The 19,338-nt window shown below is 40.5% G+C and overlaps 2 protein-coding genes across 4 annotated transcripts; one reads left to right on the top strand and one right to left on the bottom strand.

Moving 5' to 3' along the window:
* Window positions 1-630: 630 nt before the first annotated feature.
* On the top strand, window positions 631-10,331 carry glipr1a (GLI pathogenesis-related 1a). 2 transcript variants are annotated; one of them, XM_044021417.1, is made up of 6 exons: window positions 635-859; window positions 2,074-2,322; window positions 2,403-2,515; window positions 3,050-3,135; window positions 9,298-9,324; window positions 9,692-10,331. In XM_044021417.1, the coding sequence occupies exons 1-6, from the start codon at window positions 689-691 to the stop codon at window positions 9,844-9,846; spliced, it is 801 nt and encodes a 266-aa protein (XP_043877352.1). In that variant the 5' UTR covers window positions 635-688; the 3' UTR covers window positions 9,847-10,331. The 2 variants fall into 2 exon arrangements, with proteins under 2 accessions (XP_043877353.1, XP_043877352.1); XM_044021418.1 differs by lacking the exons at window positions 9,298-9,324; window positions 9,692-10,331 and adding an exon at window positions 8,116-8,163 and having other exon boundaries at window positions 631-859; window positions 3,050-3,171.
* On the bottom strand, window positions 9,265-19,119 carry krr1 (KRR1 small subunit processome component homolog). 2 transcript variants are annotated; one of them, XM_044021415.1, is made up of 10 exons: window positions 19,032-19,119; window positions 17,387-17,562; window positions 16,938-17,072; window positions 16,607-16,732; window positions 15,328-15,411; window positions 15,097-15,153; window positions 13,591-13,761; window positions 13,371-13,448; window positions 11,559-11,655; window positions 9,265-10,809 (listed from the first exon to the last, which is right to left on the bottom strand). In XM_044021415.1, exons 1-10 carry the CDS (start codon window positions 19,105-19,107, stop codon window positions 10,661-10,663), a joined length of 1,149 nt encoding a protein of 382 aa, XP_043877350.1. In that variant the 5' UTR covers window positions 19,108-19,119; the 3' UTR covers window positions 9,265-10,660. The 2 variants fall into 2 exon arrangements, with proteins under 2 accessions (XP_043877350.1, XP_043877351.1); XM_044021416.1 differs by having other exon boundaries at window positions 17,387-17,559.
* Window positions 19,120-19,338: the final 219 nt, after the last annotated feature.

Raw genomic sequence — 19,338 nt, 5'->3', positions numbered from 1 at the left:
AAGTGAAACATTGTTCACTCAGGAATAAAGTACAGTAAACTCATTTCAGTGGGTGCTGGTTTTTGACTTCTGATCTTCACGTTATCTTATTACTGGCGTTTCGAAATCCTTTGGTCGGATTTCACTTCACTAAATGATGCAGCAGCTCCTGTGTCCCTGCAAGCTGAAACATGTTCTTCAGATATAAAAAAAACTGAACTGAAGGTATAATATATAATCTGATTTCCTTACAGTGATCACGCATGTCTTATGCTGGTTCTCATGCAACCACACTCACTGCTGTGGACTGACATAATGAAGCAACCTCGATGCAATCCCCCTGACGCAAACTAATGGAGAAACGTGTGCATAGTAGACATTATGACATTCCATCCCACAGTTGTTAAAGGCCCAATGTGTAAGAATTGGTGACATCTAATGAAACTGCAGATTGCCACCTGTTATGTCATGATGTAAATAGCTACGATCAAAAACATTTTTCATTTTCACTTCACCAAGTCACACTCGACTAAACCTTGCAGCTGCACTGAGCCTGAGGTGCCCTCGTTCTAATCACCCTCTGTTTTTGACACACAGTCATATATAAACAGCTCATACATCCTGTTCCTCTTAACTGTGTAATTTCCTGTAGGGGTTTAACAAACTGCTGCTTCTTTACTTCTGCTTGTGCACTGGTGTCCTGTGAAGCATGGGGATTGTGGTAAGGATGTTACTGTGGGCCTGGATCATCCTGGACGTGGGGGCATCCTCGGTGGAGCTGCCCGAGATCACTGACGCCAAGTTCATTGAGGACTGTGTGATGGAACACAACAGGGCTCGGTCGTCTGTCAGCCCATCTGCAAGCAACATGTTCTACATGGTAGGTCACAGTGATTCTGTGATATTACATCATCTCTCCAACACAAGTATTGATGAGTTTGTGTCACCGAATGAAAGATTTCAAAGACCAAAGTCTCAGAATAACACATTTGAACGTACTGATGGAGGCAGCAGTGGATCATTAACAGCTGTGAGGTACAATAACTCATTTTCATTTTTTTCTCCTTGGCCTTTGACACTTCATGAGACGTTTGGTTTTTATTTATTTTACATATTTTAATTTGAATAGACTTTATTGTTTTTTTTTATTGTATGGCTGCTAATTCTTATTGTATTTTATGATTCTAATTTATTTTAAGCTGTTTTATCTAATTTTGAACCTTTTATTTATTATGCCTTTTATTTATTCTGTACAGCACTTTGGTCCATTGTGGTTTGTTTAAAGTGCTTAACAAATAAAGTTGGATTGGATTGGATTTTCTCTATGGACTTTGGTGTGGGAGAGTGAGCGTTCGCAAAGCAAAAACAAAAATGTTGTTTAACAGAGAGAAAAAGTGGAGAACATATTAATAATAATTAAGATATAGTAAACTTAAAAAGGTGTAATTGTTAAGTTGCTGTATTTCCTTGTGTCCTTGAAGGCAGCCACGAGCATTATGTCAAGCTGGTTCTCCAGACAACGCTGAATATTAGGTGTTAGCAGAGGTGACCGTAGAGTCTGGGGGGGATGGGCTGCAACAGGTGCCACTCACGCTGCTCTTACATTCTTCATGGGCGGGACAGGTCAGAGACGCTCACATTAACGGAACTGAACTGACAAAGTGCATCATGATGTCCTTCGTCTAGCTAAAGCAACACAAAGTTGACATAGAAAATTGTCAGTTCCAGAGCGAATGGACAGAGAAATATTTATTTACTTTACCAGCAAGCACAAGCAACAAAACCAGTGTGTTTGGTGCTTTGGTGTGCGACTACATTTCTGTGCTAAAAAAGTCAAATCAAACTATACACGTTAGAATATTATATTATCACTTAAAGGCCCACCCCTACTGAACAGCCTTTTTTTCCCTAAATATTTTTCCTCAAGACTGCCCCCCAGACTCAACACTCATTGGCCCCCAGGTCATTTGAGTTTGACCCCTGATGCAGATTATTTCAATTGATATTTTTGACTTGGAAAAACAGGAGGAAAAAAAAGAGCTGCTCAGTGTAAAGAACAGCAGCGTCATGGTTTCTTTCTCTTTGTTTGTCCAGTCATGGGACGCGGGCTTGGCCATCACTGCCAGAGCGTGGGCAAAGCAATGCGTGTTCAAACACAACATCTACCTCGACGATGCCCGGCGTGTGCACCCCACCTTCTCCTCAGTGGGGGAGAACATCTGGACAGGATCCCCACCATCGTCCTTCAATGTGAAGACAGCAATCAAAAGCTGGGAGGACGAGAAGGCGGACTACGACTACCAGCGGAACACCTGCAGTAACGTGTGTACACACTACACACAGGTATGTTTCCCCTTTTTTTGTCCATAATACTGTACCACATCAAATGGGGGTCCTCACATATATTTGACCCTTGCCTACAGGTTGTGTGGGACAGCAGCTACAAAGTGGGCTGTGCCGTCCAGCGGTGCCCAAATGGTGTTGCTCACTTTAACAGCAGAGATGGGGTTATTTTTATCTGTAACTATGCTCCACGGTGAGTTCAACACATCCACAAAGAACTGAGAGTCAACAAAACATGAATGTATCCTCCACTGATGAGTGTTTTGAGATACACCTCATGCAACGGGTTCCATTTGATGCTTTCTCATCTTATTTATTAATAGTTTTGGTTGTTAGTGCACATGGCATAAAATGTGATAGCATTCTCTGTGATATTTTAAAATCCAACCTGTTTTACGACATGTCTATAATACACTGCATAGAAAAAATTGTTACATTCGTCACCTCAAGGACATAAAATGTACACATTGTAATCCATTCTAAACTTATTTTATTTTCAGCAGGTGGCAAGTGTTTTTAAAAAGCATTTTTTGAATTTGAGATGAAGAGAGTTTTTTAAAGGTGCATGAGGGTAAAGCTTATCCACAATGAGTCAAGACTTATGTTGTGATTGCCATCTTTAACAGTGGGTCCTCATATAGAAAGTTTAGGAAACACTGGTTTGGTCATGATTGACTAGTGCATGAACATCTACAGACATCTAACATAAATAATTATGCATGTGCAGGGGCAACATGAATGGAATGCGACCGTTTGAATCTAGCAATCAAACCACCTCTGGATGTAAAGTCTCGTGTGGGAACAAGCTCTGCTGTGAGTATTTATTAGTCAGGTTTTTAATATGAAGACACTTCTTATAGAAGCCGAATGTGTTTAATTGTGGTATGAGGGTTTGGTGTAATTCACTCAATGTGTGTGTGGGGTCGCTGTGCTCTCAGAGGGGGAGCTCAGGTGTGTATATAGGTGGCAATATCACTGTCCTTGTCAGGTTTGTGAACCGGAAGGGCAAACGGTTTTTGACCGCTGTACCGCGGAGGCGCTACTCGTGAATGTTTGTGGATTATTTGAAGGAATTTCATTATGCAAAGAAACGCACAGCAATAAACCAATATATTGCAACTAAACAAACAGCCTGGACATTCAATCAGAGTACAAAAGAGCGATCGCCAAGGCAAAGCGCGTCAACCAGGTCATCCGGAGTCAGAAACCTCAGTAGCGGAAGTTTGAGGCTGAGCTGCTATAATATTAGTCAAAAACCTGCACCAGTTGGAACTTTGTGGGACACTTAAGGCACGTTTGGTACGGAACGAAGAGAACGCCGGAGGTCCAGATCCCGTGAACGCCGTCATCGCACCCGCTCACGAGAGCGCAAGACGGGGGGAGCTGCTGGAAGCGGTTTGGACTTTGAGGGATTTGGAGAGCGTCTGGACGTGGATATCGAGACGCCGGAGAGCGGTGCTGGAGCTGAACCTGACTGTGGAGCATAGGATCATCGGACCATTACCATCGGATCATCGGACCATCAGACCATGGAACTACCGCATGGCGCCCAACGCACGGAGGTATGTGTAGCGCTACACCGGTAAATGGCCATTGAAATTGTGTGCACACATCGCCGGGCATAAACCCAATGCATTGGTCGCCGAAGCGAGGGGGACAATAAACTTTGCGTCGCATCCGTTGATTGCTGCTGGCTGTTTATGAACTGACTATTCATCATGAGAAGAAGCAGCGCTATGTCGGACACAATTGAAGCTGCTGGGACTAATGTGCAAAATGTTATTACATCTAGTAGTATGGCTGGCGGTATTGAAACGCAAACCCAAAAACGTGTGGTTAAACTCACTGCAAAGGCCCTTGCTAATGAATTAGACAGGTTGCAGTCTGGCAGAAAAGCTAAGTTAAATCAAACAGCCATCATAAGAAAATCAATACAAGATTTGATGCTAAAGCATGATAAAACAAAGGTACAGGATGCTCTTGATGAATTGTTGGAAGTCTGTCATGAAGCAAAATACATGCATAATAATTTGTTGGATTCTTTGCCATGTGAGGAAAAGGAAAAACATGAAATATGGTTCAAGGCAAAAATGTTGCATATTAATGAGTGTATTGCTAACACAAAAATGTGGGTGTCAAATGATGACAGTGTTGCAAATGAAAATGGTAATGTTGTGGACGAAATTAATCCTAATGACAGTGTTTCAAATATTAGTAAGCACTCGAGCCATAGGAGCCGTAGTAGTGTAAGATCAAGTACTGTATCCTCTGCAGCCATAAAGGTTGAAGCAGAAAGGGCAGCGCTTGTTGCTCTGGCTGCAGCTTTAAAAGAAAGGCATGACTTGGAGGAACAGGAACAGCAGCTGAAAAGAAAAAGAGAACAGCTTGATTTACAAGCTGAAATAGCTGCATCCACTGCTAAGCTGGCTGTATTACAGGCTTCAGAGTGGAGAGGTTCTTCTCAAGCACACAGCAATGGCATGAATTCCTATTTGGAAAAGGAGAAAAAGAAAAGGCTTGAAAACTCTGTCACCACGTTGAACCCTATGGCAAAGATGTACCGTCCTGTTGGATGGAAATCAACACAAAATGGATTGTCAAAATGGTCACTACCACCCAAGGAAACCATATTAAAGGATGTGCAACCCAAGGAAACTGAGCAATGGGTCCAAGCTGCTTCAATGCATCAGTGCAGCCAAAAACAGCAGCAACAGGTCAATATATCTGAAACATCGCTGCATTTTCAACACCAGTCATCAACTGCTCAACCTATGCAACAACACCACATTGGCCAAAGTCCACCTGACATACTTACCATAATGCAAAGGCAAAATGAAATAACAGCAGCTCTGGTACAGCAACAGCATATGATGACACTACCACCACGAGATATTCCCACATTTGAGGGGGACCCTCTCCATTACAGGACGTTCATCAAAGCCTTTGAGCAAGGAGTAGAGGAAAAGGCAGGACAAGCGGATTGTTTATACTATCTGGAACAGTTCACAAGAGGACAGCCACGTGAACTGGTGCGAAGCTGCCAGCATATGGCTCCAGAGCGTGGTTATGCAGTAGCAAAGGAACTTCTCCAGAAACATTTTGGAAATCAGTACAAAATTGCAAGTGCTTATATGGAAAAGGCTCTGGCCTGGCAGACAATTAAATCTGAGGACGTAAGAACTCTGCAAGCCTATTCATTATTTCTGCGTGGATGCTGCAATGTAATGGAAGAGCTTCAGTACATGCAGGAACTGAATATGCCAGTAAATATAAGAGCCATTGTGTCAAAGCTGCCATTCAGAATGAGGGAGCAATGGAGGACCATAGCCCATGACATAATGGAGACAACCAATCAACCAGCTTGCTTCATGGATATGGTTATGTTCATTGAGCGTCGTGTCAGTATTCTTTCTGACCCTTTGTTTGGTGAGATACAGGAGTCATCTGGTGTTGCTGGGATAAAGTCTGTCACTGGGTTTAAAGCACAACCTCGATATAATATGAAAGGAAATGTCATGGCCACCACTATAACATCTATGGAAGCGCTGGAAAAGGTTGAGGAGCCCACAGCAGGCCCAGAAAAGACTGAATGCCTTTGCTGTGCTCGTAGCCACTCTTTGGAGGACTGCAAACAGTTCAATGGTTGGAAGCACAAGGAAAAGATTCAGATTCTGAGGCAAAGGGGGGTTTGTTTTGCATGTTTATGTGTGGGACACATGAGTCGGGACTGTGAGGATCGCTTGACATGTAAAATATGTAGTCAAACCCACCCCACTGTGCTTCATATTAAAAGGCAACCAGCCCCGGAAAAGTCTGAAACATCTCACCAGCCAACTTCACCTAAAACATGTGGATATACAGGGGCCGGTAAGGACCGGTGTGTGTTATCCATCCTGCCTGTGAAGGTCAAAAGTGCAAAGGGAAATCACATAATAAAAACGTATGCCTTTTTGGATCCAGGAAGTTCAGCCACATTCTGCTCAGAACAACTAATGCGGAAGCTAAACATCACAGGGAGAAAAAACAACTTCCTGTTGAGCACGATGGGGCAGAAAAAAGTGGTTCCAGCATATTCATTAATTGGCTTGGAGGTATCTACTCTGGACAGCAATGACTTTCATATTCTCCCAGAGGTTCTCACACAGACACAAATGCCAGTCAATATTAATAACATGGTAACATCTGAAGAACTGGCAAAGTGGCCATATTTGTCCAAGGTAAACATCCCAAACATAAAAGCAAACGTCGACCTGTTAATTGGAACTAACGCTCCCAGGATTTTAGAACCCTGGGAGGTCATTAACAGTAGCGGGAATGGCCCATATGCTATAAAGACAGTGCTTGGATGGGTTGTTAACGGACCACTGAATGGAAACAGTGGTGCTTCGGAGGTGGAACTGCCCTTGGCGATGGTGAACAGGATCTCTGTGTGCAAGCTCGAAGAAATGCTGGTCAAGCAGTACAGCTATGAGTTAAATGAGAAGCAGCACCTGTCTGAGGCAGTGGCGTCTCTTCAGGAGCGTGCTCAGTCTAACAGTGAGGCGAGGGTCCGTGAGGTAAAAGTGAAGGACCAGATCAAGCAGTTGGAGAACCAGAACACTTCTCTTAACAACCAGATGGTGGCACTGCAGCGACACACCACCACCCTACAGGAACAGAATTCAGGCTTACTCACACAAACGGCAAAACTGCAGGTGGAGAACTCCACACTCTCCTCTCAGAGTGTGTCTCTGACGGCCCAGAATGCTGTGCTGCAAGGTCAAGTCACAGCCTTGGAGACGGAGGTAGAGTCATGGCAGCGACAGCGTGAGGAGGCATGGCGGGCTCGAGAAAGTGTGCTCAGTGACCACGAACGCCTGCTGAGTGTTCAGGAAAGGCAAGCGTACGAGTATGAGCAGCTGATCAGTCAGCATGCATCGTTGAAAGGCAAACAGAGGGCACTAGAGAATGAACACAGGACGCTGCACAACAAGTATTGTGTTTTGGTGCAGCAGAAGGAGAATTGGGACGAGCATGAAGGGCGTGGTCAGAAGGAGAAGGAGGAATTAAACCAGGAGACTCAGAAGAATCGGCTTCTGCAGCAAGAGAATCTGCAGCTGAAAACAGAAGTGGACAGACAGACAGAGAGCCAATCAAAGCTCTCAGAGGATGCTATGGCCTGGAACCACTCATGGCTGCTTGGCAGGGTTCTGGAGGTTTTTCCAGATAAACAAGGGCTGGTTCCGTGAGGTTACAGACAAGGGCCAACATTATTGAAAGGCCAGTGACGAAACTTTGTTTGGTACATGGAATATAGATTTGTCTGTACTGCACTTTAATGTAACTGTATCAACACATTATTTGCTCCTGTCTTGTTGTGTTTGAATTGTTATGTCAGGCTGCCATTAACAATTAGGGGCCGGTGTATAGAAGCCGAATGTGTTTAATTGTGGTATGAGGGTTTGGTGTAATTCACTCAATGTGTGTGTGGGGTCGCTGTGCTCTCAGAGGGGGAGCTCAGGTGTGTATATAGGTGGCAATATCACTGTCCTTGTCAGGTTTGTGAACCGGAAGGGCAAACGGTTTTTGACCGCTGTACCGCGGAGGCGCTACTCGTGAATGTTTGTGGATTATTTGAAGGAATTTCATTATGCAAAGAAACGCACAGCAATAAACCAATATATTGCAACTAAACAAACAGCCTGGACATTCAATCAGAGTACAAAAGAGCGATCGCCAAGGCAAAGCGCGTCAACCAGGTCATCCGGAGTCAGAAACCTCAGTAGCGGAAGTTTGAGGCTGAGCTGCTATAATACTTCTGTTATTGTACTTTGTCATAAAACCATTAAACGTTTCATTTTATAGTGTTTTTAACTATTTTCACTCACATTTAAGTTTCATATTCTGTTTTGAAGTGACCTCTGTAAACAGTTATTGGGATCTAAAAATGATTGTACTTAAAGCCTCACCTAATAACATCTACACCTGCTTAAGTCTACAATATAAAAAGTACTTTCACTTGACCCAGCTCATTTCCTATGGTGGTCAGTTTTTTTGCCATCACAGGAAATGAACACCAGTGGTGTGACTAAGATGAAATATTTATTTAGATATTTAGTAAAGAGGATATAGGTCTTGAGGCATTAAAATGACAAAACACAATTAATGCTTTAGGAAGGCTTTAAACTCAGTAAGATTGGACCAAATACTGGAGGGGGTTTAAGCCGACATCACAAGAATGACTTTATCTTGCCATTAGACAGCCTTTTCTGGCCAGAAACTGAAGTTTGTACATCGTTCACTCTCCTTCACTAAGGTCCATAGATTAAGTCAGTGTTTTACATGCTGCTGGTGCCTCTTTGGTAAGTGTGGGTAACTTATTTAAATAATAAAGAATGCATTTCAGATATAGAAGTCACAAAATAACACATTTGAACTTACAGGTGGAGGCAGCAGTGGTTTAACAACTCCTGTGCAGATTTTCTCTATGGAGTTTGGTGTAGGGAGTGAGCAGTTTGCGACACAAACTTTGGTTTGCAGTGCTGTCTAACAATGAAATAAAAATAGAAATATATTTTTAATAAAAACACATAAGCAACTGTAGATATTAGGAGATAAGCCTTTTGGAAAGTGGGAAAAATTCCCTCTAGAATCTTGTCTGTCATGCTGGCTCTTGGCACAGAGGATGTGCATAGCTCAGGCAGTATTGTTTGTATGGCTGCCACCATACAAACAATACTTTTTCCACCAAAAGCATTCCTGTCATATTTATCCAACAATAAATCAGTCTTACACACAGTACTATAAAATTACCAACCGTAGACGTGTTGCTAATACTGGTATTGCTAACAATGGCTAGCACCAGACTCATGTTTCCTTGCTTTTTTCTCAACCAAAACAGTGTTCCGACTTCCATGTTCCGATGTAAATGAAACTCGGTACCTCATACAACCACACTTCAAAAACCATGAAATGCCACTTTTAATGTCTCTGCAGGTAACAAAGAGCGAGATTCGCCGAAAAGTAAGTGACAATACAATAATAACATTTACTGTATGTATCAGAAACACTGGGTCAAGATCCACAGATGGGTTGTGGGAGAAATTCTTTTTTGGGTCCCCAAACAAATTTGCTGCATTTCCCCAAACTTAAAGTTAAGATTTATGTGTATATGCTTAAAAAATTTGTTTACCAATTAAAAATGATATACGGCGTTACAGATATGGCTGTACATTAACCACACATTTGGTCATGATAGATGTGGGGCAATGAGGGCAATTACCATCTTTAAAATGTGGGTCACTGTACAGAAAGTTTTATTTCTATATATCACAGACGAAACAGTATAAACTCCTCTGAAAACCACTGCCTCCATCATCTGTGTTTCTAGGCTACAACTGGAGTCCAGACTGGGATCCTGCTCTGGCTGCGCCTGACTCCAACTTTGTGTCTATTCTTGTTGTTCGGCCTGTTGCCCTCACCCTCACCTTCATCGCTGCATTTGCAGTCCATTACTTCTACCCTGATGTCTTCTGCTATGAGTAGAACCCCAGTGTTAATCTGAATATGGCGTTAAAATGATGATGTTAGGTTTTTAGCTATTGACATTTTTTGTTGTCCCAAATCATATATCAGGGTTCCCACACCTTGGTTGACATCAAATTCAAGGACTTTGTCAAGGACTATCCAGGATTCAAGGACTGAATGTGCTGACACAGCTAAAGATGGGAGGGCAACTTGTAAGAGCCGCTGTTCCCATGGCATCCAGTTTTATTGATTTGTTGGCACTCGGCATCTGGCCAAGTGATTGTTCTTGGGATCTTGGCCAGTCTTTGAAATTTTCTTTGGTGAGCCAGAGATCTTGGAATTTGCATTTCCCGGGCTTCACGCAGTATTTGTTTTCTCTTGCTTATTATTATTTACTCATTGTTCACAAACTTTCACGCACTTCAAGGACGTGTGGGAACCCTGATATTTTTAATATCAGAGGTTTAAAAACCTTCAACAGCAAATTACAAAAACTACACATTTTTTTCCATCTCGCTGCCTCCTGAACACACATCAATCATTATTAGAGAGAAAAATATACACTATTCAATATATAAATACTGACCGTACATAATCTGGACAAAAATGACGACAACAAGAGGGAAATCTTTTGCTCTTTAACACACCTGGTCTCCACAGAAAGAAATATACAAGAATAAACAATTCCTCAAAGCAGAAATGTAGTTTGATAAAAAAAAAAAAAAGGAATTGTCAGTTTGTATTTGAACTTTTTTTGAGGCAAGCACATACAAACATGTCTGACATGACGTCTTTACCAAGTCCTTACTCTGTCCAGCAAACAGCAGCTAGGTTAGCCCTTGTTTTTGTTCTTCTTCTTCTTCTTGTCTGTGCTGCTGGCTGGAGGAGACGGGTTCACTGGTGGAGCTCCCAGTTTCTTGGTTTTGGCTTTTTGTACCTTTGCCTTGATGGCTTCGATGTCCAGCTTGTTTTCTGTGGGAGCTGTGACACACGTGGAACACAAGTTAGTTCTACACTTACTTACATTTCCATTATACAGTTCTCGCACTAGTCGGCTCAACTCGTGTATATATACACACATACATACATATATGTAGTGTTGTAAATGCTATTTAAGGAGAAAAAGGAAACTTATTTCCAAACACCTGTGTGCATTTAATTATGTCTCATGGAGCTAAATCATACAAGAAAACACTTGAATCCATCACATCAGTGTTTGATGCTGAGAAGATGCAGCATGGCTTTCAGCTGTGTTTCATTTAGCAAGAGATCTGCAGAGTTCTGACTATCGACTTACGACTGAGTCAAAAACACTGGATCAGGAAATGGTGGAAATGTAGAAATCAAATACCACAAACCCTAAATTTCACATAAAAGCACACACATTTATTTCCCACATAGAATATTTGCTATGAAGTTGGAACATGATGCTTTTGAAATGGCTGTGCAAGTTTAGTAGTAGTAATTATTAATTGATTACTATCTATTATTGTAAAATCTATATATTATATAATCTATTATAAAATTGATTGATTGGTTCGAGTCTTTTCAATAATAAAAACAAGCTTTCTGCAAAATCCCCACCACTAATGAGGTGCTCTGTGAGGTGTGTGTGTGTCAACCACTCACACCACGGTTCAAGTGCTGGAGAGAGAAAGTGTAATATAGCAACACTCAGTTTCATGCAGATTTGCTTTGTTTTGTTTTCCGACAACAAAGATGATTTTTACCTTTTACGGTCTTCTTCATTAAAGGCTTTTCTTTAGGAGGGATGAAAGCTTTGTTACGTTGCTCCTGCTTCTTAGTCAATGCCTCTGCTTGTTTGACCTGAGAAAGAGGAACAATGAGTCACACATGAGTTTTCTAATTCTTGCCTTGGTATTTCAGGCCGAGTTTCTGCAGTAGACACTAAATGAAAACAAAGTCGTGGTGATTCAGCCCAGGTGTTGTCAATTAAAATCCCAAGAGGTCCAGATTGAGAAATGTTCCAGAACATCATAGTGTCACATAAGTCCAGTATATTGTATATTCAAATGCATGTATCAGTGACTGTGTGTAGTCAACAACTGAATTTCCATTCAAATTTAGTATAGTGAAATAAAATTTAGATAATTTTATTATTATTTGAAGAGGATGGGTGAAAAAAAAAACATTTATATTTATTTATTTTTTTAAACAAAATGACTTACACATATGTAAAAAAAATATGAGGCTAAAATGAAGTGTGAATTAATTACACTGATTACACATTACGTTCATCCTTTACTTTTTGTTTACTAAAACTCTGCGCCAACTACATTTTCATCTGCTCACATTACAACACATGAAGTTACTTTCCTCTTATTATCACGGCAGCTGCTGCTCTGTTTTACACAGGGTTTCCCTATGTTATGCCATTTTTAACGTTTAAATCCTGCTCTGTAATAAACCTTTCAGTACGAGGTTACGTATCCATCAGCCATGCAAATATTTCACAATAAAAGCATTGTTGAAAGAAAAAAGAAAGAAAGGAAAGAATAGATTCAGGGAACCGAAACAGGAGAGTGCCTTTACTAAGCACTCTCTCGTAAAACACAAACTCTAATCCCAGGAACTCGGTGTGGCTGCTGTAATCATGTGACCTGACCTCAAATAAGACGTTCAGTGATGCAGATGCTCTACTCGTGCATTCAGGGAGACCACAAATTCACTGATATGTGTGTCATCACTTGGTAATTGACAGCATATGTAATTTCCTGGACCTTTAGTGCCATTAAAGCAGATATCATCCTATTAATGTGAAAGGATAGTGCCTGGTCCAGATCTGAACCACAGTCTGCCAATTAGTGACCGAGGAGTTTAAAGAGAAAAGCCACTTCCTGGAACAGGAACTGTGCTCTACTGCTTTAGTCTTATGCTGTGTTTCCATCATGGTACGGTGTGGTTTGGTACAGTGTGGTATGGAATCGTAAAGCCCTGGTCAGGCTTGCGTTTCTACTGAGAACAGCACCTTTACTTGGTAGGCGATGTGATGTTTTTCTGTTGCCCAATCAGCTAACTGTCTTTATCAGCATTTTCCCACCATTTATTCATCAATATAACATGACTGCAACTAACAATATTTTTGTATTAGTTACAACTCATGTTGTTTGGGGAAAACGCGTATATAGTTGATAGTTTCTTTTAAGAGACCAACTCCTAAATTTTATTTTCATTTTTTTAGCCATGGCTTCCAGCTACACTCTGAATCAAACAGGGTGGGGAATGAGAAATCCATGGCACTGCCTGTACTTCTCTATAGCAGACGTGAAGCGGACTAGCAAATAATGCGATTCAGCTGAGAAAAAAAAGTGTGATGTGCTTGCGCAAGAACAAAGAACAGCAAAGGATAGAATGTTACTATGACCTTCACAATCAAATATCGTCATATCATCCACCCCTACGTTTGCGTTTCTGACTTCTCAACAGGAAGGCAGTGAACTTGACGCGAGGTCACTCCCAGTAACGACATGCTATGAAAATGGAAAGCAGCATAACAGTACTCTATTAGTGACACGACTCACCTTGATCTCCTCCATCTTCTTCCTTCTTTTCACACTTTCACGCAGGAAGAACTCTCCTGTAGCCAGCTCTTTGTCAGTCTATAACAAAAAGATGAAATGATTGTATAAATTAGTCGTTTCAACATCTCAATAAATGAGGGGAACTTTCCTTTACATATTAAAATGAGTGACCCATGTTGCTATAATACTGAGGCAGTTGTAGAGGAATGTGGTGTCTTACCTGACTCTCTGGCTGAGCTGGAGGGAACGGCGTGTACTCCTTCTTCACTGTCTTCTTTTTGGGCTCCTTGCGCTTGGCCAGGTTTTTGTGTCGGAACTTGGGCAGGAAACGTTCCCAGCTCTGTGTCCGCAGGTCCGGGTCTTTGGACAGCTCCCGTTTGATCATTAGTGTCTGAGAGACAGAGTCACACCAGCAAAGCATATGGAAAGAGGTGACGCTGACATGGAAGACATCAGTGGATGACGTTCAGCAAGAAGGCTTTGATACATTTTTATCACATCGTGTATACAGTACTAGGTCTGCAAACTCACTTATTTAGCACCACATTTTGCCTCTTCATGGGCATTTTAAATCAAAATTATCTCTACACTATATTGATATATAACTGAATCAAGCCTACTTTAATTGTGTATTGTTTGGTTGTATTGTTTTATTGTTTGTGTATTTGCTCTGTGGTTTATTATACTCAAAGTTCCTATTCATTGGATAAAGACCACAAACAAAGTAGCATTCTTGTTATAATCTGGAATAAATACAAGCTGTTTTCATCCATGTTTACAAATTATGCTCATTACCATGCATGTTTGGTTTTTTTTCCAAATAAACTAATAAACACAGAAAAATATCTAGAGAAATAATGAAAATTTTAAAAATGACTTATCACACATATGCAGCATAGAATATGTCAAATGTAGCAATTGCAAACCACATAACAATTAAGAGTGATTTGTCAGGTGACCAGATTAATCTGAGTGAGAACAGGGCTGGGTGAAACGGAAAAAAAAATCTAAAAAATCCATGTATATCACAATATAAATCAAATCAAAGTTTCTATAAGGCTGAGCTATATGGCTTATAAATAATCTGGATAGTTTTACTCTATATCCCCCACATACAACATATGAGGATATAAAGCTGCACACAGGTTGTTTCTCTGGACTCGTGAAAAGTTTTCTTTTGAGATGTTTGCACTTCTCAATGGAAAGTGAAAATAAATATCTACTGTTTATGATCTGTATACATATACAGTATGTATTGAAATTATAATATTTAGTGTATTTCACTAATGTATTCAATATAATAAATGGTGATTATCACTGCAACCGCCTTTAAAACCAGGAAGTCATCACAGACACCTTAATCACAATATGACAATGACCAAAAAAAAGACCATATCTAATCACATTCCAATATATAGATAAAATATCAATATATTGCCCAGCCCTATTTACAACTCAGCCGCAATGGTTGAAATATGAAATATAACTGAATGATACAACTTTGTGAGCAGCTCTTCTTGAAGCCAACACTTTAAATAGAATGAGTGTTGTTGAAAACAGGTTCCCCTCTCAAGCCCTCAGCTCCAGGTTGCGCCAGCCTTGGCGTACAAACCCAGAGAGACAGATTTCCGTCAGGAATTCAAGAACAAGGATGGAAAGCATCTTCATTGGGCGTGGATGCTGCTGTGGAGCCATGGTAGGTCTAAAGTCAGCAGTTTGAACGTACCTTGATGTTGTAGATAGGGTGGATGTTCTTCATCGTGTCCATCACCACTTTGCGTACCTAAACCACAGAGGAGAAAAAAAAAGAAAAAAAGTAAAGAATCTGCATCTACGTCCCAAGATCTTTATGTAAAATGTGAATCGTATATACTCTTAGCATTAGCTCATGATCACCCCCTGTATGTCAGAGTTCACACACATCATCTCCTGTAAATTGTCTGTGTGAGGCTCTTACCTCCTTCAGACCACCAAAAGGCCCCAGTGCTGACACCGTGTTACCTTGCACCATCACATAGCAGTTGGTTAACAACTCTAATGCCTGCACAGAAGAAACATGAGAGCAGCCGTCAGTAAAAGTCTTTATTTCAAATTTGTGTTTAGTAGCTTGACCTTGGGACACTCTTTTGCAATGTTACTCAAACCCTATTCTGTGGGAATTTGTTTAACCAGGTTTCTCATGACTGGGGTTATATTGGCTGATTTCTTCTTCATCTGCCTCATTTTTAGCAGCAGTGCAAAGTCTTTTCCAGCTCAACTCTATAATGTATAAGGCTGTAACTAGTGATTATTTTCACAATCAATTTGTGAACTGTTGATTACTTTCTTGATTAATTGAGTACTTGTTAGGTCCACAAGATCTCGGAAAATGTCAAAAAATGTCTATCAGTGTTTGCCACACCTTGAAATTATGCTGTCGAATGTCTTGTTATGTCCACAAACCAAAATTATTCAGTATTAATGATTTATTTGTCATGACATGGAGCAAATAAACCAGTAAACTGAGGAGCTGAGACTCAGAGAGCTTGCTTACATATACATATACACATTTAACATTTGCTTTGTTTATTTTAATATATGACAAATGGTCACAGTAACTGGTTGCCTTTTTATAATCAAGTGAATAATCAAATACTCCCATCCCTAAACTTTGGTAAGTGGTGGGTTGAAGGCACAATTCATGCACATGTGACACAGGGTGAAAAAAACTCAAGGGGCAGAACAAGCGCTGGCTGTACAAATGTTGTCAACCACCTTCTTTTAAGCGGGTTCACAAATCCACGTTGTACCTGTTAATATTACTGTCAAAAGAAGCTTATGTCTAAGCATTCTGACAATAAATCTAGGGAGACACTAACAACACTTTATCCAATTAGGAGACTTCACAAAGATGATTCATGAGAAGAAAGGGAGAGACAGAAGAGAAGAGGAAAATGAAGCTGGAGGAGGAATAATGCAACATTCAGGATGTCAACTACTGTAAAACACCAAGAACAATGTGTTCATGAGAAACATAACACATAACATAATTACAAGCGATGTTGTGGGCACTGTACACTGTATCAACTTAAATTCTTTCTTGCACAAAATTCCAGCACTTTCAATGACTCATGTCTATTTAGGTTCAAGGGCCTTGAATTTTGAATTCAAAGAATTCTTATTAAGCAACACTGATCAATGAACATATGAAGTGCTGCCTTAGAGGTATGTCGTGTGTATGATAAAAGCTCACTCACTTTTAGAGTGGAACCCTTGGGGCCAATCAGCCGCTGCCTTCGCTTCACAAACCGCTCTCTATTCCTCACCAGTGTCCCGATTTTGATTATGTCACACGCCACGTCATCTTGTAATATCCGCACAGCCTGGAAAAAAACAACAACAAAAAAAACAAGGCAATCAGAGATGGCAGACTTCACCCCATTCACGCAACAAGCCACACATGCACGCAGTGGGGAGAAGTAAAAATGAAAAACACAAAGACTAACTTCAAGAAATAAAGTGTGTAACACATGCTGCATAATATCCACAAGACAGAAACAAACAGACCACAGACTATGTAATCGTCACCTGTTCAAACGGGACACTCCTGGCCAGCAGCTTGATGAGATCTCTGGCTCTCAAGATGGCGTAAGGGTCAAAGGTTTTTTTCATAGTACAAACTGTCATGCTGCCTTCTATCAGGTCCAGAGAGGCTTTAATGTGCTGTAAGAAGCATAATCAACATCAGAACTGCTTGAAAGTGGCACAAATCATTAATCAATACCTTAACAACAAAGAAGAGTTAATTTGCACACTCCTGCCACAGGCCAAGGTCAGATGCGGACCTCACTCTCCAACACCAAACTCCACAGAGAAAATCAGCATTCTAGCTTGTGGGCAGACAGGAGCTGTTGGTTTTGTGATCCATGTTAGCAATGGACTCTATTTATTTGTGAATGCAAAAAAGGAGCAACAATTTAGCCCTGACAGTGTTTGTGATCGCTTTTCAGTTCAAGGAAAAGTATCACTGAACTTACAGTATCTCCTAAAGCTTTCTCGACAAGAGGCCAGCACTCTTTCAGGTAAGCTTCTCTGTATTTGGGGAAGAGTGTGGCGAAGCTACTCTCCTCCAGGAGACCACGCGGGTTGTCCTCTCTGGTGAACATTGGCTCTTTCCATCCATCAGGAACAGTCAGGAGTTCTGATTCATCTACTGAATGACACACACGAAAACAAGGGAAGTTACAAAGCAGTTTTCTTCTCTATATAATAGGGATGCATGATATTATCAGCAAAATATCAGTTATACAATGTATTATCTGATATCTGCAAATACACCAAACTCTGTCGAAATGACTAATGAAAACAGTGCCACTACCTACCTCCTTGATTTGTACGATAGCACTTTCTACAATTTTTTTTACGTGTCTTTATTTTGCTCAATGAATATAATGCATTTATATCAGACATGCAAAATAATTTAAAAAAAAAACTCTCTTCTTCAGACAGGTTTTCTTCTCTTTTTTGTGTATCATGTCTACCTTTCCTTTTAAACCACACACTAATTATCAATGCATGTTTATGTGATTTATCTTTTAAAATTGTGTATTTTTAACATGCACTGCATTTTACATGCAAAAGTTGCTACATAAAAATGCATTATTATTGTTGCCTGTGCTGTCCATAGGCTTCACGGTCATTATATTGGAAGGGGACTGTTTAAGCCTTTTTATTTTGTTAGGTTCCCACAGAGGACCATCTTCTTTTTTATTATCAGCTAGAATAAAATAATCACATCCCGTAAGTGTATTGGGAGTTTAGTATTTTAAAGATCTTTTACTGCCCAGTGATTCGGCACTTTCTGCATAGAAGCTGTTCTTCGTCTATAATCTGACAATTTAATTTTTTAAAATTCGACTTAAAGCTCATTTCAGTTACTAATAAAAACAATGCTTAACCCGTCTCCAGCTCTCTCGGTATGGGTGACTGGGTGATGAAGGGTGAAATGGGATGTGGATGGTCTCAGAACTTTATGGAGGCTAATTTATTTGAAAATTGCTACGTGATTTGTTGGTGAATCGTTGTAGGCTCGACTGCAAATCAAAAATGTATTGTCAAATAACTATTTTTTGAGTACATTGTAGTCAATTGTATAACCTTCATAAAAGCCGTAGTATTTTAAAATACACTGTCAAATTAATTTCATTATTTTAGCCATGGCAGTGGGCTTATAAACAGGCAGTTGCATATGGACTAGTCGAATGAAGATTTATTATTGAATCTGTCTCTGAATTAGTTACTGAATCAGTTTATATTGTTTACTTCTGTCGGTAATGGTGTCCAACAACCTGTTTAAATCCACCAGAATGGCATGTTGCTCTCTGTAAGGCTCTCTTAAAACTGATAAATATGTTCACCAATGATGCAAATACAACACCAACAATACCCAAGCAACCAAACAGCTTGTATATTAATTTCCTGTAGGTTTACTTACTGGAACAACCAACATGTGTTATAACTAAATTAATGGCAGTTATATTTCGCGTAGCGAGCGTTGCTGCGTGTCTTCCAGCACACATGTCAACACGCGGAATATCAGACAACAGTAAACCACACTTCACAGTCAATTCATCGCTAAATATCAGTAAACATTCTCTCAACCCTGTAGCGTCACTAACTTACCTTCTGTTTTAGTCTTTTTTGACTTTTTCCCACTTTGTTTCTCACTCACGCCGTCTCCAGCCATGGAGGACGCCATTTTGGGGACAAGCGGAAGTGACGTTATGCTGCCTGTTTTTCTCGTTTCTCTTCGTGGCCTGTGAAGGCACTCCTACAGCGCCACACTGCGGCATGAAAGGGGACGTTTTAAAGATGATACAAATAACACTGGCACGTAAGACTAAATAGATGTTGATAGGCCTTATTTATTTGCATTATCAGAGTGCAGCTTGGGCAATCTTGATATGAATGCACTGACGTCAATTGTTTT

Source organism: Solea senegalensis, linkage group LG3, assembly GCF_019176455.1.
Source record: "Solea senegalensis isolate Sse05_10M linkage group LG3, IFAPA_SoseM_1, whole genome shotgun sequence".
Lineage (NCBI taxonomy): Eukaryota > Metazoa > Chordata > Actinopteri > Pleuronectiformes > Soleidae > Solea > Solea senegalensis.
This window is presented reverse-complemented; position numbering and strand designations above follow the sequence as displayed.

Bases quoted from the DNA above. Each gene is read 5' to 3' on its own strand.
- krr1 (XM_044021415.1), bottom strand. From the start codon at position 19,107: ATGGCGTCCTCCATGGCTGGAGACGGCGTGAGTGAGAAACAAAGTGGG. The intron at 15,154-15,327 runs GTAAGAGCCTCA...TCTGTGGTTTAG, and splicing joins CTTTTGGTGGTCTGAAGGAG to GTACGCAAAGTGGTGATGGA. The intron at 13,762-15,096 runs GTACGTTCAAAC...TCTGTCTCTCAG, and splicing joins ACCCTATCTACAACATCAAG to ACACTAATGATCAAACGGGA.
- glipr1a (XM_044021417.1), top strand. From the start codon at position 689: ATGGGGATTGTGGTAAGGATGTTACTGTGGGCCTGGATCATCCTGGAC. The intron at 860-2,073 runs GTAGGTCACAGT...TTGTTTGTCCAG, and splicing joins CAAGCAACATGTTCTACATG to TCATGGGACGCGGGCTTGGC. The intron at 2,323-2,402 runs GTATGTTTCCCC...CCTTGCCTACAG, and splicing joins TGTGTACACACTACACACAG to GTTGTGTGGGACAGCAGCTA.